General features: G+C 38.3%; 1 protein-coding gene across 1 annotated transcript in view; it reads right to left on the reverse strand.

Annotated features, from left to right (window-relative positions):
* Nucleotides 1–22,293, reverse strand: part of PDE7A (phosphodiesterase 7A) — a 110,733-nt gene extending 88,440 nt beyond the window's left edge. Inside the window, exon 1 of the mRNA XM_061171358.1 lies at nt 22,147–22,293. Coding sequence (XP_061027341.1) covers nt 22,147–22,284 — 138 coding nt within the window. The 5' untranslated portion in view covers nt 22,285–22,293. The remainder of the gene's footprint in view (nt 1–22,146) is intronic.
* Nucleotides 22,294–22,708: the final 415 nt, after the last annotated feature.

Below are 22,708 nucleotides of genomic sequence, written 5' to 3' on the forward strand. Positions count from 1 at the left end.
TACTAAAAACTCTGTTGTCCTCTCATTTTTCAAACTACAGTAGTCAGCAGTCCCCTCTTATTTCAGGTTCCGCACTCCACGGTTTCAATTACCCCCAGTTAACCGTAGTTCGAAAATATTAAATGGAAAATTCCAGAAATAAACAATACACAAGTTTTAAAATGTGCATCCTTCTGAACAGCGTGATGAAATCTCGAACTGCCCCACCTGGGACATGAACCATCCCTTTGTCCAGCGTATCCTGCCCATTAGTTACTTAGTAGCCATCTCAGTTATCAGAACAACACCGTATCTCAATGCTTGTATTCAAGTAACCCTTATCTTACTTAATAATTCTTCACTTAATAACGGCTTCCAAGTGCAAAAGTAGTGATGCTGGTGACTCAGATATGCCAGAGAGAGGCCGTAAAGTGCTTCCTTTAAGTGAAGAGGTGAAAGTTCTTGACTTAAGAAAAAAAATTGTATGCTGAGGCTGCTAAGATCTATGGTAAGAACAACTCTTCTGTGAAATTGTGAAGGAAAAAGAAATTTGTGCTAGTTTTGCTGTCACACCTCAAACTGCAAAAGTTATGGCCACAGTACATTTCAAGTGCTTAGTTAAGATGGAAAAGGCATTAGATTTGTACACTAAGATTTTGAGAGAGATACATCCACTTAACTTTTACTACAGTGTATTATTATAATTGTTCTATTATAATTGTTCTATATAATTGTTCTATAATTGTTCTATTTTATTATTGTTGTTAATCTCTTACTGTGCCTAATTTTTAAGTTAAACTTTATCACACGTGTGTATAGGAAAAAACAGAGTATGTACAGGGTTTGGTACCATCCACAGTTTCAGGCATCTCCTGGGGGTCTTGGGACATATTCCCCGCAGACAAGGTGGGGGACTACTATATACAGTCTCTCTAAAAATGCAGCTAACTTATACTGGTATCTTGGTATTTCCAAGCCTAATAAGTAAACAAGGTTTGAATAGGGGAAATGTACAGAACCCCATAAAATGTAACAACAAATGTGTCTAATTATAGAAAAAAGAGGTGGCCTTGGCGCCCTCTAACAAGATGTACTATAAAATATTATTTCTAGAGCCACGCTGCCCAGTGAATCAGTAGCCACTGTGGCTACGGAGTGCTTGAAATAGTGCTGGTCAGAACCGAGATGTGTGCTCCAAAAATACATAACATTTATCACTAACATCTTTTTTGTATTGATTACATGTTAAATTAATAATATTTAGGATAGAGTTGGTTAAATAACATACATTAAAACCAATTACACCTGTTTCATTTTAATGTTTTAAATGTGGCTACAGGAAAGTTTTAAATGACATACATGGCTCACACTGTATTTCTATTGGGTATCACTGGTGTTATACCTGAACCAAGCAGTCTAGTTTCTAACAAGAAAAATTTTATAACCATTTTCTTTCGGCTTAGTGTTCTCTAGTTTCACACTTATATGCTAAAGCATAAAGAGGGTGTGTTGACCTGGGGCTACATCCCACAGTGTACTGAAGAAAAGGGCTACCTATAGTCATCACCTGGTTACTCAACAACAAGGGTCTATAATCCACTACAACAACCAAAGCCCCAGGAGGAGAAATCCAGAGACCTTTTTTTTTTTTTTTGTAATTTTATTTATTTATTTATTTATTGGCTGTGTTGGGTCTTTGTTGCTACGCGCTGGCTTTCTCTAATTGCAGCGAGCGGCGGCTACCCTTTGTTGTGATGCGTGGGCTTCTCATTTCCATGGCTTCTCTTGTTGTGGAGCACGGGCTCTAGGTGCGCAGGCTTCAGTAGTTGTAGCACGGGGGCTCAGTAGTTGTGGCTTGCAGGCTCTAGAGCGCAGGCTCAGTAGTTGTGGCGCACGGGCTTAGTTGCCCCGTGGCATGCGGGATCTTCCCGGACCAGGGCTCGAACCCGTGTCCCCTGCATTGGCAGGCGGATTCGTAACCACTGCACCACCAGGGAAGCCCTAGAGACCTTTTATAAAGTCCTCAAGGTTGAAAGCCCATCCCTGATCCTGACCATGTCATTTACCAGCTTTATATGAGGGGATCTGAATACTACTACCACTTTGAGGCCCTCCAGAAATTCTTCAGTCGTCAAAGAATTAAGAGTGGCCACCTTGAGATGGCAGAAGATCCTTTAAGACAGAAATGACTGTTGCCACAGCAGCGTATGAGGTGGCACTGTGGGAAGGGGGAAATAGGAGGGAGTGTGGGGAGAGCAGGAAGCTGGACTCTGTAGGATGGGTCACTGACAGGACTTTATAAAGGTTTGACGCACTCTTTTCATTTGCTAAATATCTACTTTGTATGAAGCACTGGGCTGAACAGAGCTAAATAAACAGTGACCACTCTTAAGGAGCTCATAGTTTAACCAAACTGAAATCAGGACAGATAGGTACACAAGGTGGCTCTTCTAAGAGTTAACCCTCGGCTGGAACCTTAAGGATGGAAATCAGAGTTGGTTAATAAAATTAAATAAATCAGTAGACAAAGAGCTGCGGCTAAGTGCACTCAGGAAGCAAGGCAGGTTATGGTTAAACGGGAATGCGAGTATTCTAGAGGTATGATGGACGGACTCCAAGAACCCTTTGAAATGTTGTGTATGTTCCTGCATGACCTGTGTGTGTGTGTGTGCATGCACACACGTGCGTGTGAGAAATACATTACAATCAACAGATTCTCTGAGATAGTAGTCTCCAAACTTGTAATGCATTTATTTATGAATTAGATACATATAATTTTATGTACTCCATGTAACATAAATAAAATTAGGATCTGAAACCATAAGGTTAAAAATAAACATAAATAAACATTCTAAAATTTTATTTTTACATCTTCAATGGCTTTTCTTGCACAGCCCTCTTGAATCCTGCTCTAAGGGACTTAACCAAACAAACAAAAAAACGACAAAAAGGAAATTAAAAAACACCACTGATGGGGAAACAAATGTGGAAAGCCTTGAAAAAGTTATTAAAACTACACCTCAAATGGAAATGAACTGAGGCCAACCACAAAAAATTCTTGAAGTCACTTCTGGAAAGTTTTTCTCTGAAAATGAATTTGGAGTATTTTCACTATGATGAAAGAAAAATGAAAATGTTGGTTCTACACATTGCAGGTAATCTATGTTTTTGCTTTTATCTTCAAATTGTCCTCTTTTATGTTAATATTATAAGCCATTAAAAATCCTCTTAAATGTTTGTAAGACATAAATTCTCTCTAAAATTTTAGAGATTTTAGAAAAGCCATGTAAAATGGGTGTTACTTTCCATTTTTCTTACTACAAAATTTGAGTTATTATCACAAAATTAAAAATGTTTGCATGAGGGGGATAGGTTACATGCCAATTGCTTTAGTGGTGAGAATGCTTAGAAAGTACATTCAGAAGTTCTCAAGTCATTCATTTTCTATATATTTTCCAAGCATAAAATTTTTCCTCCAATTTCACATTCTTAGTTCTATTCTGGAAAAGTACTTATGTCACCTTCCTTTTACAATATATTTAAAATACAAAGAGATAATTAGCCATAATTTGTTACTGACAATTAATCCATACAACTTATTAAAATAAAAAAGATCTTTATCAAATTAGTACGCTGAAGACAAAAAGTTTGTGTGGAAGAATTTAAAATGCTGAAAACTTTTATTAACAAAAATTCCCTCTGATGACTACATCATTAAAGAGATAAGACTTACTAGATAAAGGCTTAGCAGTACAGGTAGAACATCATTTTATTAAAAATAGGTCAAGGGACTTCCCTGGTGGCACAGAGGTTAGGAATCCACCTGCCAATGCAGGGGACATGGGTTCGAGCCCTGGTCCAGGAGAATCCCAGATGCCGCGGAGCAGCTAAGCCACAACTACTGAGCCTGCACTCTAGAGCCCACAAGCCACAACTACTGAGCCTACGTGCCACAACTACTGAAGCCTGCGTGCCTAAAGCCCGTGCTCCGCAACAGGAGAAGCCACCACAATGAGAAGCCCGCACACCGCAACAAAGAGTAGCCCCTGCTCACTGCAACTACAGAAAGCCAGCACGCAGCAATGAAGAGCCAACACAGCCAAAAATAAATAAATAAAATAAATTAAAAAAAATAAAAATAAGTCAAAAAGGTGGAAGTTTGCCACAAATATGACAAAATTTTCATTATCAATATAAAATTCAAAAACTGATTTAAAATATACTAAGCTGCCAATAGAAAAATAGGCAATGGATATATACAATTCCAAGATAGTTAGTAGGTAACTAATAAACATGTATTCCAAGGTTAATATCAAGAAAAATCCAAGAAGTGGAAACCAAAAATATTGGAAAGGTATGAAAAGGCACTCATGTGCTGCTCATGGAAATGTAAATTGGGGTCACCTTTCTGGAAAAAAATTTGGCAATATGCTTTGATCTAATTACACTAGGAAATTATTTCAAAATTCAGAGAAAGATTTGTGTAGGAAAATGATATAACATTATTTTATTTCTGCACAGAAAAATATTGGATAAAAATGTTCTAAAATGTTAACAGCAGTTGTCTCTGGGTGGCAGACTACGGATGATGTTTACTTTCTTCTTTATAACAAGCAAATTAACTTTAGTTGAAAAAAAATTAAAGTTACTTTTCAGAATTCCTTTCAACAAATATCACGCAGCTCTTTTTATAGAAACAAATAATAAGTGTCTGCTATTTCTAGTCCAAATGGACAGGGCTCCTATTTTAATTCTGAATTTTTACCTCCCACTCACCAAAAACCCCCATAGGCGCACGACCAGAAAGGCGCTCTAGTCAGGGAGAGACCTAAGTTCAAATCCTAGCAACACCATTTATGGCTGTGTTACTTTGGGCAACTTTTCTAAAACTCAATGCATCCTTAAATAAGATTACACAATTTCAGAAATTAAGATAGCTCCAATACCACAGAGGGCAGCTCAGAAAGGGTATGAAGATGAAGGTGCACTTTTGGGGGGAGGGAATAGGCTGGGACTATAAAATGAAGTTATAAGAATACAGTTTGGGATTCATCCCAAAGAGAGTCATGGTGACATATGATCTGACATGATAAGCATGAGACTAAAAGAGTAAGTTTTTCTTCTTTCTTCTGTACTGAACACTTCCTATGTGTTGTACACTAGGGACACAGCAGTGAACAGTATAAGCAGCGAACAGTATAAACAAGATCCCTGCTTCCAGACCACACATTCTATGGTGGCAGGGATGCAGGGTGGAAGCCAGGCAGAAACAGACAAATCCAGTTAGTGGTACGTACCATAAATAAAACAAGGTAATAGACAGATGGGGGAGGGGGCTTTTAAATAGGGTGGTCAGGGAAGGCTCCTCTGCAAAGAGTGAGCTGAGACTTGAAGGAAGAGGAGCCACGGAAGATCTTGGGTCTGAGGGCAGAGCAGGTGCAAAGTCCAAGATGGGAACAAACCTGACAGTGTTCACAGACAGCAAGAAAATCACTGCATAAGGAGATGAGACTGAAGTTAGGAGAGATCAGATTTTATGGGGCTGTATGATGAAAAGGAGTTTGGATTTTATTTTCATTGTGATAAGAACCCATTGATGTTTTCAGCAGAGGAGCATGATCTGGTTGCATCTTAAAAATTACTTCGGGGAGTTCCCTGATGCTCTAGTGGTTAGGATTCGGTGCTTTCACTGCAGAGGCCCAGGTTCAATCCCTGGTCAGGGAGCTGAGATCCCGCAAGCCACGCGGCGCAGGCAAAATAAGAAAATAAAAATAAAAATTACTTCGACTGGTCTGTGGTGAGAGAATTCTAGTAACAGGATGCTACCTACCTTGAACTAGGTAGGAGTGATAGCACTAGTGGTGGCAGAATCAAGCAGAATTCCCACAGAGGTTGATTTCAGCTCTTTGTTTCAAACCAACCATAAAGGTCTCTTGTAAAACCGTCCCTGGTTCTCCCAACTCCACTGTGCCGCCACTGAACTTCACACACAATCCTAATCAAGTACTGCAATCATGTATTTACATAGCTGTCTTTCCTGATGGACACACTCTAGGAATGGAGGCAGGAAGCATGTCTTACTTATCTCTGATATACCTAGCCAAGCGCCTGGCACATAAAGAGTGCTCCATAAACATCTGTTGATTGCAAGAGCGAACAAATACATTTAAAATATTCGAAGCCATTTGTATTAGTTTCCTAGGGCTGCTGTAACAAAGTACCACCAGCTGGGTGGCTTAAAACAACAGATTATTCTCTCTCAGTTCTGGAGGCCAGAAGTCCAAAATCAAGGTGTCGGCAGGGCTGTGCTGCCTCTGAATGAAGGCTTTAGGGAGGAATCCTTCCTTGCATCTCAGTAGTTTCTGGTGTATCCCAGCAATCTTTGGAGTTCCTGGCTTGTAGCTGCGTCACTCCAATCTCTGCTCCCTCTTCAAATGACCTTCTTTCTTGTGTGTGTGTCAGAGGCTCTGTGTGTCCTCTCCTCTTCTTAGACAGACTTCAGTCATTGGACTTAGGGCTTGCCCTAACCCATATGACCTCATCTTGATTGCATTTGCAAAGATCCTCATTCCAAATAAGCTCACATTCTGAGGTTCCAAGTAGACATGAATTTTTGGTGGACACTATTCAACCCATTACACCTTTCAACACCAAAACGGACTGCCTTATAAAGTGGTAATCTTCTCATTCCAAAAATGTTCAAGCAAAAACTGAGCAGCCAAAATCAGGATGTTCAACAGAAGAGACTTCCGGATTGCCCAGTGTGTCCTTTAACCTCCTTGGTTTCAGTTTACTTATCTGGATGTTGAGGGGGCTGACTTCCACAGACTCTTCTAACATTGATGTTCTACGATTCCAGGTCACAAATATTATAGCAGAAAGCTTACCTTCTCAGCTCTGAAATAGGCATAATATTTTTTGTAAACTATCTGCCTCCAAACTCACTTCATTTTTCCATTAAAAATGCAATGCATTCCTCCACACATCATTCCTCCACTATAATTCCATTTTAATAAACCACTTTGAATACCTACTATGTGCCAGTGAATAACTCGTTTCTGACCAACCTATAATAAATTATTAGCTAACTAGACCTAAGTTTCTTCATAATTTTATTTCTACTTAAATGGTATTCCACCTGAGAGCGTAAGTTACTTTTTTAATGTTTTTTTAAAAATCTGATTTCTCTGATTACAAAAAAAAACAAAAAACACAACAAACCACAAAAGTACAAAAATAGTAAAAGTTACCAGAAATCCCACTACCCAAAGATAGCCACTGTTAACATTTTGCTGAGTGACCTTCCAGACTTGTATGTATTCATACACTGGTATATACAATATCCTCCATGTTTTTATTGCCAAATACAGGTATTACATAGAAAGTTAAATCAACAGGCTAATATATACATGCCACTTTTCAGCTAAAATTTTCCCCATTCAAACTGTTATGTATACCTTTCCAAGACAAATATGGATCTGTGGCGTCATTTTACTGGATATAGAGTTTTACGCTGAATTAAAACACCGTATTTTAACAATATCCAATGATAAGCACTGAAATAACCTAAACATCCATCATTATCAATATTGCAAATTGTTGCCAAAAATCTATTCACATGTATCTTAGCAAATTGTTCTAACTGTCCCTTTGGATAAATTATAGGACTGCAGAAAGGGTAGTATTCACATTTAAAATTTTGATTTGTAAAGACCTACTGTATTCCCAAAAGATTGAATCAAATGATGCTCCCAGCTCCATTTATAAGAATACCTATTTTTGGGACTTCCCTGGTGGCACAGTGGTTGGGAATCTCCCTGCCAATGCAGAAGACGCGGGTTCTAGCCCTGGTCCGGGAAGATCCCACATGCCGTGGAGCTATTAAGCCCGTGCGCCCCAACTACTGAGCCTGCGCTTACAGAACCCACGTGCCTAGAGCCTGTGCTCCGCAACAAGAGAAGCCACTGCAAGGAGAAGCCCATGCACCACAACAAAGAGTAGCCCCCGCTCACCGCAACTAGAGAAAGCCGGCGTGCAGCAAGGAAGACCCAACGCAGCCAAAATAAAATAAATAAATAAATAAATTTAAAAAACAAAAACAAAAAAAAAGACCCTGTTTTCTCACACCCTGCTAAGATTGGGTTTTGCCAGTCTTTGCTAGTAAGAAAATGTTTCCCCCACTCCCCAAATTTTTTTTATTTATTTTATTTTGCATCTCCTTTATTACTAGCAAAGTTGAACCTATTTTCCTACATTTGTATTTCTTCCTGGAACTGATTGAGTCTTCTGCTAACCTTCTGCTGAGTAGTCTTAATTTTTTTCCTATAGATCTTATTATATTGCCCTGTTAAAAGTAAAGAATCCTTCAAGGACTAAGGCCACTCACCACTCCTTTTCAACATCATACTGGAAATCCTTGCTAATGCAATAAGACAATAAAAGGAAATAAAAGGTATATTGATTAGAAAGGAAGACATAAAACTCTCTTTGTTCACAGATCGCATGATCATTTATGTAGAAAATTGGAAAAAAATAGACAAAAAAACTCCTGGAACTAATGAGTTATTACAGCTAGGTTGCTGGATACAAGGGTAATATACAAAGTCAACAGCTTTCCTATATACCAGCAATGAACAACTGCAATTTAAAATTAAAAACACAATTCCATTTACATTAGCACCCCGCAAAATGAAATATTTAGGTATAAATGTGTACAAGATCTATAGGAAGAAAACTACAAAACTTGGATGAACCAAATCAAACAACTAAATAAATGGAGAGACATTCCACGTTCATAGATAGGAAGACTCAATATTGTCAAAATGTCAGTTCTTCACAACATGATCTACAGATTCAATGGAATCCCAATCAAAAATCCCAGCAAGTTATCTTTTTTTTTTTTTTTTTTTTTTTGGGCTGCACCATGAGGCTTGTGGGATCTTAGTTCCCCGACCAGGAATCGAACCCAGGCCCTCAGCAGTGAGAACACAGAGTCCTAACCACTGGACTGCCAGAAAATTCCCCCAGCAAGTTATCCTGGGAGATATTGACAAACTGATCCTAAAGTTTATATGGAGAGGCAAAAATCTGAGAATAGCCAACTCAATATTGAAGAAGAAGACCAAAGTCAGAGGACTGACACTACCCAACTTCCAGACTTACTATGAAGCTACAATAATCTACAGAGTGTGGTACTGATGAAAGAATAGACAAATAGATCAATGGAACAGAATGGAGAGCCCAGAAATAGAGCCACAGAAGTACAGTTAATTGATCTTTGACAACAGAACAAAGACAGTCTGGAGCAAAGATAGTCTCTTTAACAAATGGTGCTGGAACAACTGGACATCCTCATGCAAAAATGAATCTAGATACAGACTTTACACTTTTCACAAAAATTAACCCAAAACGTAGATAACTAATGAGACCCTACTGTATAGCTCAGGGAACTCTACTTGATGCTCTGTGGTGACCTAAGTGGGAAGGAAACCCAAAAAAGAGGGGATATATGTACACGTATAGCTGATTCACTTTGGTGTACAGTAGAAACTAACACAACACTGTAAAGCAACTATACTCCAATAAATTTAAAAAAATTAACCCAAAATGAATCATAGACCTAAATATAAAATACAAAACTATAGAACTCTTAGAAGAAAACACAGGAAAAAATCTAGATGACCTTGGGTATGGTGATGACTTTTTAGATACAGCACCAAAGACACAGTCCACCAAAAAAAAAAAAATCAAAACTGGTAAGCTGAAACTTCTGCTCTACAAAAGACAATGTCAAGAGAATGAGAAGACAAGCCATGCACTGGGAGAAAATATCTGCAAAGGAGACATCTGATAAAGACCTATTATCCAAAGTATATAAAGAACTCTTAAAATTCAACAATAAGAAAACAACTCAATTAAAAATGGGCCATAGAACTTTAAGAGACACTTCACTGAAGAAGGTATACAGATAGCAAAAAGCATGTGAAAAGATGTCATCAGGGAAATACAAATTAAAACAATGAGCTATCACTACACACCTATTAGAATGGCTAAAATCCAGACCACTGACAATACTAAATGTTGGTGATGATGTGGAGCAACAGGAATTCTCATTCACTGCTGGTGGGAATGCAAAGAGGTACAGCCACTTTGAAGATAGTTTGGCGTTTTCCTACAAAACTAAATATACTTTTACCCATACGATCCTACAATCACACTCCTTTGGTATTTACCCAAAGGAGTTGAAAACTTACGTCCACACAAAAAACCAGCAGATGTTTGTAGCAGCATTATTCACGGTGCCAAAACCTGGAAGCCAATTAAGATGTCCTTCAGTAGATGAATGGATAAATAAACTGTGATACATCCAATGAAATAGTATTCAGTGCTAAAAAGAAATGAGTTACCAAGCCATGAAAAAACAAGGAGGAACCTTAAATGCACATTACAAAGTTAAAGACGCCAACCTGAAAAGGCAGAGGACTGTATGAATCCAATTATATGACATTCTGGAGAAGGGAAAACTATAGAGAGAGTAAAAACATCAGTGGTTGTTGGGAATTGAGGGGTAGGGATAATTAGGCGGAGCACAGAGGATTTTTAGGGTAGTGAAAATTCTCTGTATGATACTATACTGATGGATACATTTCATTATACATTTGTCCAAGCTCACAGACCGTACAACACCAACAGTGAACCCTAATGTATACACATAGTACGGAATTTGCATGATTATGATATATCAATTTAGGTTCATCAATTGTAACAAGTGTACCACTTTGTTGCGGGGGGAAGCTGATCATGGGGGAGGCTAATAAGCATGTGTAGGGACAGGAGATAAATGGAAAATCTCTGACGTTCCTCTTAATTTTACTGTGAAACTAAAACTGCTCTTAAAAAAAAGTTTGCTTTTTACAATAACTTCATTGTTTTTCTTAAAATATATGTGCACTATGAAGAATTCAAGCAAAAAGTAAAATGAAGTAAAAAAAAAAAATTCTACCACTCACCCTTTCATACATAGTAAACACATAAATGGTTTAGAGAGTGAGCTCTTTGTATATCAAGAACATTCTTTTATTTGCTAAAATTCTTTTATTCCCTAAAGTGGAAAAAAAAGTTTTATTCTTAAGTTAATTTTTGAAATACAGGTGAAATATATGTTCCTTTTTAAAAGGTTATTCCTGCTAAGTTACACACAAATCACATTTTAACAAATATCTTCCCAACAGGCCCAATACACTTTCAGTAATGGTTTTGCTTTATCTGACTATATTTTAAGTAGAAGTAACTCAGACATCTTAAAAATTGAGTGTGTTTGTCCTCTAACTTGTTCAAATAATCACTGGTCTATCAGCAAATGCTACTCAAAGGAATAATGTTCAGTAAAGAAAGACTGCTACTTACGGGAATCCTACAAATCAATCCTTTTATAAGGAAGTAGGGGTATAGTGAGAAAAGCAACAGATTAAAAGTTGGAAGAACTAAGTTTACAGCTTTAATTTTTCCACTTTCTAATTGTGTGATCTTGGAGAAATCCTGACCTTTCTGAGTCTCGACAATCAAATCTTCAAACTGTTGAAGATAAATTAAATTACTTATAAGGTCTCTTTCAAGCATTAATATTCTGATTCCATTCCTAAAGAAGGCCTAGAATGATTAAGTATGGAGATCCAGGATTATGAGCAATCAAAACCAGGAAAAAAAAAACCCTGACGTATAAGGTATTATTTCTGTATGCCTATGGAGAACAGTAAAATACAGCAACAAGGTAATAAGGTGAAATACAGTAAACAGTGGTCTACAAACTGGGTCATGCATACGTACCCTGAGGAGCACCTGGGCATGGAGAGTTTCAACGGAATTGATTTCTAGGTCTTCAACTTCCATATGTACAATTTTGTAGAACCATTCTACTGACACGTCAGTTTTCATTTACCTCCTCTCCCCTTTCACCTCTCCTCTTCTGCCCTACATAAATCTCTACAAGTCCTGAAACTTACTGTGGAGCTGGGGCCTAACAACAGCTGAGGAGCCAAAAGGAGAGTTTAAAATATTAATGTTGAAAAAGTTAATTGCTCTCCAGACTGGGTATCAAATTTTTTTCAAATCAAGTGGTCACCAGCTCCTATTTCCATGAAAATGGAAGGAGAACCAAATCCATGTGCTACTTGAGAAAGCCTTAAAAGTATTTTTGATTGTGGATCACTTTGCTGTCAACTCAAAAGAATGGATGATACTGCTAAAATAAAGCACTTTTTATTACCATCTACTAAATTTGTGGACAAGATTTCTCAATACTTTAAAGTAAAAAAGGAAGAGAATCAGTGCAGAACCTCATCTTTTCTAATAATACTTATAAATGGATGAAATAGATTTCTAAATGATTTAAAATAAACAAAATGCATTTCCAATTAAATTTTCACTATTTAATACTTATTAAATTTAATAACTCACATGTTGTTTTGATTGTCTACTGGTTATCACTGTATTGGTAACTCAATCCAAAATAAATCTGACACAGCCTTACAGACACAGGAAATTTCAAATGTTTTAAATTATAACTGTTTTTGCATAGAACTCAGAAGAACTGGGTGACACTGCTTAAGTACTTTCTATTTCCATCTATTAAATTAATGAATGAATTTACTTTTGTTGTAGAAAAGTATGACACTGTGATTGATAAAATGCTTTCAAGTATAAAAGAATACATTAGGATAAGAATATGTAGAGAATGTCAAACAGAAATGAGTTCAAAGAGAAAAATAAGGAATGTAAAGATTCTGTTAAAATTAAGAGCTTGCTCACGTTTTATTAAAACAGATGATGGGGATATCAAATTTTAAAAATTCCCCTGGATGTATTTAAAACTGTGATTTAAATAATGCACCAAAATCTACATCATTTACAATTACACTTGGAAGAAAAATTCTAGATATGTAAGAAGGTATCCAGTTTTTTGAGGGTTTTTTCCCCCTAGTTTTTCAAAGGGATATGTGAGCAAAAAATGTTTGAAAACCCTTGTAGTAGAAGTCAAAATATGTCATTAGTCTTAACCTTCGTCCTAAGATACTGCCTACTGGACATCCCAACCTGGAGGACTCCCAGACACTTGAACTCAACATATTTAAAAAGTAAACTTATAATGTACTCCACCACCCTCCCCCAATCCTCCACACACATACACAAAAGAGGACAAGAAGAAAAATAAAACCTGCCTCTTCTCCCTTTTGTATTTTTATTACTAGCTTCATGATCTACCTGGTTTCCCAAATTTAAAAGGTGAAGTTTTTTGTTTGTTTGTTTTTAACCTCTCAAATCAAATCAGTTCCGAGGACCTAACTCCTGACTTCCTATCTCTATTCCTTCCACCACTGCCACTGTTCAAAATCTCTTCACGCGCTGTCATCCAACAGCTCTTCTTTAAAACAATAACTATACTTAAATTTACTTCCCAACATCTCCCATGGAGAGTGAAGCTACTTTATCCTTATCAGAGCTATACAAAAATACCTGTCACGCATACAGCTGAGTCACCCAAAGAATTACAGAATCGTGAAGTCAGACAGAACCAGAAAAGTCAAACCCCCTGACAAGAACCTCATCCAAGTATCTTTCGGGACTTTTTAATCTCATGAGGCAGTGTACTTCCTCTCTGGACATCTCTGTCAGAGATCTGGGCCCAAATACAACTTGTTTGACTTTTTCTAGGATTATTGTAGTTAAAACGGAGATTCATGTGAAAAGAAGAACACGTAAAATTACACAAAATTCTAAACAAAAAGTTAAAAATTACTTATAATCTCAGCATCCAGAGATAACTTCAGTTAGCATTTTGGGACATATATTGGCTTTTTTTCCTTTTGCAATCATGCACAGTATGTGAATATGTATATATTTTGTGATTTATTTTTAAACAAAATCGGGATAAATCTGTAAATACCCTGAGGTTTTTTTTTGTTTGTTTGCTAGCTTAAGGTTGTAAGCAATTCTTCATGCAATTAAATAGTCTTCAAATTCTTCCAAGTATTCTAGTGGGTACACAATACAGAAATAGTAGAAAATACTAAAATTTATTTAGCCATTTGTAAACTGTTTACACTATACATACTTTAAATTCTTCAATGCATTTTAGTGGTCACACAATATAAAAATAAATACCATATACTCACAATAAGAAATACTATAGTTAATTTAACCATTTATAAATTATTTGTTTTCAATTTTTCAGTGATAAATACATGATGAATATCCTTGAAGATCATTAATCTTTATCTACATTTCTAGTTATTTGCTCAGGACAGATACCCAAAAGTAAATTATCAAGCGAAAGTATTAATTTTCTAAGTATTAATTTTTTTATTCAATTGCCAAATTACTTTTCAGAAAACGTAAAACAATTAGACTCCTACTAGTGTTACATGAGTATAATCTTCAAGCTATACACTTATTTTTTAAAAATTTGTCAATCTGAAAGCAAAAATCAGTATCATTCTTTTAACCTGCATTTCTTCTATTACTAGTGTGCTTAAACACAAGATCTCCCTTTCTATTTCTATTGTTTCTACCTATTGGTCCTTATCTACCCTCTGAGGTAACATCCTTTTTCCACGCAGTACGAGGAAGTAGAAGAGAATGCATGGGCTTTAGGGTCAGAATGACCCACAGTTTAATCCATTTCCAGTACCTAGTTGTGTGCCCTTGGACAAGTGACAACTTTAAGCTTGGATCTCTTCCTGTATATTAGCAACTGACCTCACAAAGTAGGAAAAGGGTATAGCAATCAAGAACATACAACCAATCAAAATCTAAATTAATCCTCTTCTCCTCCCTCTCATTCACATGGCAATCCTTCAAATACTGGAAGACAGCAATGCTCCACCATCTCTCACCAAGCATTCCCCACCTCCATTCCCGCCCCTCCTGGCCCAAAACCTGAGTCTTTTTTCTCCAGACTAAATGTCTCCAATTTCTTCAGTTACCTGTCAAACAATACAGTTTTCAAATCACCTTACCACCCTGGTCACTATCTTCAGAGTCTGATTTAGCTTAATCATCTCCTCCTAGAACATGGCATCTAGAACAAAATATTCCAGACATGGTTTGAAAAGACCAGAGCGAAGGTTATCATTTCAAATAATCGTCTCAAATCATCAAATTTGTTTTCTTTATCAAGATCAATGAACCAACAAAATCTATAATCCGTAAACCTAAAAGTCTAACTATATTCCACTCACCTTCACCAATGCGGGAGACCAGTTTGAAAGTAAGGGTGTGGAACATGACAGGCTCTTCTCCAAGATCTTGCCTGATGCCTCAGACAAGTGATTTAACTTGCCTGTAAGCTCAGTTTACTTACTTCTTGGTAAAAATGGGATTTAATGTCTCTAAGCTCAGTTTACTCACTCCTTGGTGAAAATGAGAGTACTACCAATTATCTCATAAAGTAATCTTTTGTAAAGATTAAAAACATCAATTACAGTATCTGGCATGTAGGAGGTCCTCAATAAATGGAAACAAATAATTATAATTAATACTGAAGCAAGATTACTGCATCTTTATTAAGCACTGTTTACCAAGTACTTTACATGGTCCTGAGCTAGAGTTTGGTCTACTCAAAACTTCGAGAAACAGAGTAGGTTTTGCCGAAATTTAGTTATCTGATTAATAATTTTTCTTCCCCAAATTATGCCCTGCCTTTGCCCTCTCCTCCCTCTAGCCATCATCTTCAGAAAACGAAGAGCCATCCCTACCAGCAGGTGGAGGCATGGAGCAATAATCCAAAATTCCTACTCAAAATTATAAGCAAGAGAGACTCTGATGTCAACCACAGGATCAGTGGCATAGATCCCTTCAGAAGGCTTCCTGCCAGCAGCCAAAATGAAGCCCCGCAAGCTTAGAAGGCTCATCTACAAATTAGTTTTTATTCCTTTCCTCACATACTGATCGCATGAACACTTACATCTGAATGCAACCATGCAAAAAGATCATTTACTTGTGAATAATCTTTTGAAAGGCATATTTGGCAACAATGTAAAAATTAACGGTCTACCTTATTTTCAGGCAAGAACAGGCCATTTAAATGTGGAAGAGAATATGCACTCAATTGTCTCTCAATTCAAAATAATCATAAAATATGAGCAATTTGTAGCCAGAAAAAAATATTTTGAGTTGTTTTTAAATTAGAAGATTAAAAATTAATTGTTGAAGTTTTCTGGAGTGGCCAAAGGGAATGTAAGAATGTCCAGAAAACTTCCACTAAAGATATTGAGTCAAGAGACTTCTAACAAAATTAGAAAGATTTTATAGCCACACAACAAATGTGATACACACAGTCTTTAGTACAGAAAAAGAAAAAAATTAAATTCATTAAGAGGATCTGCATGCAATGAGGGTTCTTTATCATCTAAATTTCCTAGGTGTCTTTATGACTATTAATGATCCCAGACAAAAACTGAGTTAAGCTAAACTTTGTCCGTTTCCCTTTCTTCAGCTCTCTTCTTCCAAGCCTGTCTCTATATCCATCCCCAGAAAAGAAGTCAATTCTCTAAAACTGCTGTAATCCTTTCTGAAAAAGGAAAAAAGGAATGAAGGGAGGAAGGGAGGGAAGGAGGGAAGGGGAAAGGAAGAGCTGAAATTTACACTAAAGTGTTAGCAGAAGTCTTATCAAACTGCCTCGAAGAGAATGGACGGTACATCCCTCTCCCTCTTTCCACCCAAAATGGGCGCCCTAATCTTCCTAACTCCTGCAAAGAGCTTAATATTTTATCTCTTGCAGGACATTTGTGTTTAAAAAAATTTTTTTGAGTAGACAGTATGTACAACTGACAGAACTCTAGGCATTGCAACAAAGCAGCAAAATCTGGACATAGGTCTAAAACCTCTCAATTCACATGCCACAGACTACATGTATTCCTGATGACAACTTATAAACCAGTAATTTGAACACCCTACTCCACAATCAAATCTGCAGTGCAAATACACTATCAATTTACATTAATATTATGCTTGAGCATGTTATTTGAAGTATAGTATAAATACATATTTGTTCTGAAGTACAAGCCAAAACACGGTAGTACTGAATTTAAATCAAAATACGAAGCATTTCTGAAAACAGAAAAATGAAACCAAGGTCCCAACCAAAGGAGTGTCTTGGGAGTGGGCAGGGAGGAAGGTGTCAGGAACAGAATCACTCCCCCGTTCACCACTGTTCACACGACCCCTGTACTGGCTTCTGAACGCAGGCTTGTGAAAAGGCAACAACTATGCTAACAATATCTGAAATGATGCAATTTACAAACTCATATTAGATATATAAGAGCCTCCATAAATAAGCACAGGATATGCAAATGAAACGTCACAAAAGAGGTAATGCAAATCTACAAAAAACAGTTGAGAAATTGTACACTCTTGCTTACTGCAAGTGAAAACAAACTCGGTGTACCACAGCACATCTACTGAAGCAGTAAAACATTTATATAAATGTTTATAAAATATTTATAAAATGGTTATTTAACATATAAGTATTACAATTTAATACTACGTGATTGGAGATGAAAGGGATATGCTCATTCATCTTTGCACTGTAAAAGAAGAGAGAATTCTAGAAAGCCAAAAAGTGTTCCTACCTCTCGACCCAATCTAGTGCTTCCACTCTAAGGACTTTATCAAACTTGCATGAAGGTATTAAATGAAGTTTTGCAGCCAACAGCAACAACCTGAAAGTAGCTCTCATGTTCCGCATCCGGAGAATGTGCTACGGACAGATCAACATGACATCACTACTAACCATCATTAAGCACACTACACACCTGCTCTGCCAATACAGTAGCCACTAGCCATATGGAGCTATTTAAACAAAACTGTATTTAAAATTCAATCCCTCAGTCAAAACTAGTCATATTTCAAGGGCTCACCTAGCCATATGGCTAGTGACTATTATCTTAGATACTGCAGAGAACATTTCCATCATCACAGAAACTTCTTTTCATAGTGCTGATCTACATAGCTACCTGCGCCAACCTCTCTCCTCCTCCCCTACATGCACCCATTTACCGAGAAACATCTCCTTAACCTTCAGGCCTTAGCCTAAGGCTCAACTACCATGTGAGGCTTCCCCTGATTTACCCAGGAAATTTAGGTAGACCTTCTTGTAGTCTCATTACACCTTGATAACCCCAGTACAAAAATTACATCACATATAAGCATACCATTTTCCCCACCACAATCCTGTAAGCTTTTTCAAGGAGAAACCAACTTTTACCCAAGGGGCTCTGAACTGTTCTGGCACATACAGGACCTCGATAATTTGTCATATACTTAGAACATTACCAAAGACAACAGAGATGTAGACTGTGACTACAGGTGAAAAATGTGTATGAATAAGGAAGGCAATGCTTCAAAGAAAAACCTGGTTAGGTTGGCAGGCTCACAAGTGATTTTTTTTTTTTTTTTTTTTAACTACTAATTCTTTACATTTTCTCAGCACCTAACACAAGGAACCTGGTTCACAGAGGTGTTCAGTAAATATTTGTGGAATAGTTTCTGGATTAAAAAAAAAGACGCCAAGAATGAACCCTGTGGTAAACTATGGACTCTGGGCGATACTGATGTATTAGGGAGGTTCATGTACCGCTCGTGTTGGGGATACTGATGATGGGAAGCTATGCATGTTCCAGGTGAGGGAAATCTCTGCGTGTTCCACTCAGTGCTGTGAACCTAAAACTGCTCTAAAAAAATCAAGTCTATTTAAGAAAAAAGATACAGATGCTAAATTAGAAATCAAATTTAGCTTATTATGGTATTAAAAGCATATGTTTACATGTTAGATCCCAAAATTTTGTTCAATAATAATATGTATCATAGATTTATGTTAAATTTTAAAAATTAAACCTCAGATTTCTAACCCAAATAAGATTTGTTTCCAGTGCATAGAAAATCTGACTGAAATAATCCCAGGTGCGGTGTTTTGGCATGCTATCAATACACTAACTCAACTTCCATGCTTAATAAACACCTACCTATGCAAAGCAATGTGGCCACAGCGGTGAACAAGATAACTTCTGCTCTCACAATATTTTTTTCCAAATAAGAAACGTATTCTGCAAGATGAATGTTTTTATATTCAACTATCAACAACAGATATCCCCCAAATGGCGAAAACAATGATCAGTCATCTTCTATTATCCTTATTTTTCAAGTAATTAAAAAATTTGTATTAACCATTTGAGAAAGTAGTACATGACCTGGTTTAAAACAAAAAGTTAATGCTTCATTTACTTGGCATCCTTGGGAGAGTTGGTGCTCCACATAAATGAATTTTCCAGATAACTCGGGCTCGTCCATTTAAACATCAACACTTAAACTGTTCGGCATGGAGATTTTTCTTTTTTTTTTAAACAGTACAAATCTTTCAACTTTTAAAAACAGACTCTATTAAATACTATTTTGATTAATGTCAAAAACATAACTGTGTTGTATAACACTCAAGATGCCAAACTTTATGTCCTTTTTAAAAGTTTTTGGCTTTGAAGAGTGTTTCTTTTGATCCCGAGCCCTTGGTGCGTCAGCTGTCAACTTTTGCTGCTATCAGTATGAACCTGACTCTAGCAGCCTCCCATCCCCCTTCAAATCTGCTGCTACTTGGAAAACGAGTTTGTCAGAATTTTGCCTAAAACACACTGGCTTTGAGAGGATCTCCAAATCTACTTTGGTTGCTCAGAGTCTTCGCTTACTTCCTGAATCTGTTAAAATCTGGATAGCCAAGTTTTGGATAAAAGAGTTACTGCTACACCTGGATGAAAGTCCTTTCGTTGATGTCCTATTCTCAACTGATGCTCAGTCAGAGTTAACTTCATTAGCCATTCACTCATTCAACCAATATCACTAAGTCCCTACTAAGAACTGGGCTCCCATAGTACAATGAAAATTGAAAAGACTGCTAGTTGCGAACATATTTTAAAATACAAGTACTCTAATATAAATAACTGTTCTATTTAGTGCCTAAGGGAAAAAAAAGAAAAAGAAAAACAGATTTCTTAAAGTCTTTTAAATGAAACTATAAAACCACCCAAACTTTTTATAATTCCTGTAACTTAAGACTTAGAAACTGAAGATTCAAGGGTAAAGAAAGCTTTTGATTTAACCAAATATTTACTTTATAGAGCTCTGAATAAGATTCCAAGATTTTCTACCTCTTGTTCAGTCTATTACAAATTCCGATCTGGCCCTAAAGAAATCACTATGACATATGTTTTAGTATTAAATGATAATCAAAGTCTTGATAATGATAAATATACCCATTCAACATCATGGTAAGTTTACTGTCATTTTAATGTTGTGCATCGCTAATTTGAAAAAAGTGTTAGTTCAGGAAAACTTCTGTCCAATTTTCAGAAGTTCCTATACACTTCACTTTGGGGTACAAACAATTTTTTTAAGTTTGAATAGTAAGTATGATGTGACTATACAATATTTGCTTTATCTGCCAATCATATTTTTAAAATTCCATTACCCATTTAAATCTAAGGCTAGGAAATGAGTCAAGAAGGAATGGAGCTTAAAGTTGGTCTCTGTGGATTAATTAAGACATCAGGTAAACTCCCTGACATCAGCCTGACTTGTTTTAGCTCCCTTGGAATCTCCCATCTCATTCATTTTCTCCTTGGGGAGCACAAGTAACTTTATTCACATTTTATAATTTTACAAATGATTACTGACTGCCTTGATTATTTAGACTGAACCGGAAATGGGTATTAGTCATGTGCTGCTGATATAAGAAATGAAAAAGTTACTGCCATTAAAAACCTTTTTAATGCATTAGTATCTCTTCAGTATTAAATTTGGAACCTGAAAATGCTTTAAGCAGTACTGTAAAGGCAGATCACGGACCTAACTTTAAAAGTAACTATGTAGCATTATTTTTAGATGTCACTTAATATTATAGTAATCTTTACAAGTTGGTTCTGACCTCATTAGCATACCACCTTGTCCTGCGAAAGAAGTCTGATTTTAAATAAAAACAATTCACAGAGAAACCCAAATATAGGCTACTGCTCTCTCTCTACAAACAATTTAGGCAAAGAAGCAAATGGCAAATATTTACTGGACACACCTACGGTAAGTAAATCTCTATCGGGTGCTACCCACATTACCAGTAAAAACCAAAAGAAATACAGACCGGGCTCAAAATATTTACAATATAACAGGAGAGAAAAACATATACCCCATAAAAGAAGCTAATATTAATCAACAGGAAAAATAAATATACGTGATTTAAAAAGTGATCGTGAACATGTGACGTTTTGGCAGCAGAAATGGAGGGCACTCACTCAGTTCAAATGTAAACAAAACAAAATTCTTTTAGCCTCCCTATTTTAAATCCGGCAATCAAAATCAGCCAGAAGTAGAAGCTGGGCCAACAGCATCACCATAGAAAAAACAAAACACGAAATTCTCAGGAGCAACCGGTATTGGACCATTCAAAACAAAGTCTTCCTGGGAGTGCTCCATCAGTAGTTTTTCTATTAAAACCTCCTTATCCAATTAAAAACAAAACTGGTTCCTGGCTATCAACTTTACGAAAACCGAAGCTTCGAGGAAGCACTCTGGAGACCGATACCACTTAGGGTCCATCCACATCATCGAAGGAGTCGGGGAGAAGAGCAACCGGGAATCGGCCTATTGTTCGGAGGACCGCAGGACCGTCCGAGCACCGCAGGGCGCGCGGGAGCTGCGGGAGGTGAGGCGCGCACCCAGCACAGGTGTGTGGGCGTGAGGGTGGCCAGGTGTGCCCAGGGCCACCGCCGACGAAGAGAGTCCCAACTTCCAGACCGAGACGTCGAGAAAGGGAGGAAGACGAAGTCATTCCTGAGTCTTAAGCTGCTGAGCACGGAGCGGGGCGGGCCTGGGAAGGGTCTGCAGGGCTCCCAGAGCCCACCCCAGTCCAGGCTTGAGTAGGCCGGGGGGCTGAAGCCCCGAGGGTCAAGGAAAAGGCTCTCGAATCGAGGGGGCAGACTAGAAATCCCCGAACAATGGGCAGTGGTGGATCTGGGGTGAACGGCGAGGACTGGGGAGTAGGGGTCGCGGAGGTGAAGCCAGGTGAGAGGAGGGAAACAACAGAGAAGCCCCCAGGCGTGGGCCACCGGCGGCGGCGGCGGCGGCGTTTACCTGTGAGAGCTGCCGGGGATTGGGGCAGCCGAAGAGCGCGGAGCTGGAGCTGAAGCTGATGGCCCCTCGGCGGCTGAGGACGTGCTGGGGCACCGGCCTGTCCAGGGGCAGCACCGGCAGCTGGTAACATACTTCCATTGAATACGCCCGCCCTGCCCCCGCGCGGCGCCCGCCCTGCCGCGGCCGCCGGCCCCTGCGCTGGGAAGGGGCCGCGGCTCGGGGGCTCCGGGCCGAGGCGGGGGCAGGGCGGGCGGGCGTCGACCCCGGGCCGGGAAGCCGCGCTCACGCCTCCCCCACCCCAACACTCCACCCGGGTTGCCGGCGGCAAGGCGCTGCGGGGGCCGCGGCTACGGTTACGAAGAGTAGCGCGCGCCCGGCTCCGGGGTGTAAGCGGGGGCAGCACGAGCCAAGTCGGAGGGGGAACCCCGGCGCCGCCAGGCTCTTCGGCCGAGAGGAGAGGGTCCGGGGCCAGCGGCGCAGGAGCGGAGCAAGGACAGAGCAAACCGGTGCAAGAAAAGACTGCTGGAGCCAGCGGCGAGACGCAGGGCGCGCGGGGCTCGGG

Source organism: Eubalaena glacialis, chromosome 17, assembly GCF_028564815.1.
Source record: "Eubalaena glacialis isolate mEubGla1 chromosome 17, mEubGla1.1.hap2.+ XY, whole genome shotgun sequence".
Taxonomy (NCBI): Eukaryota; Metazoa; Chordata; class Mammalia; order Artiodactyla; family Balaenidae; genus Eubalaena; species Eubalaena glacialis.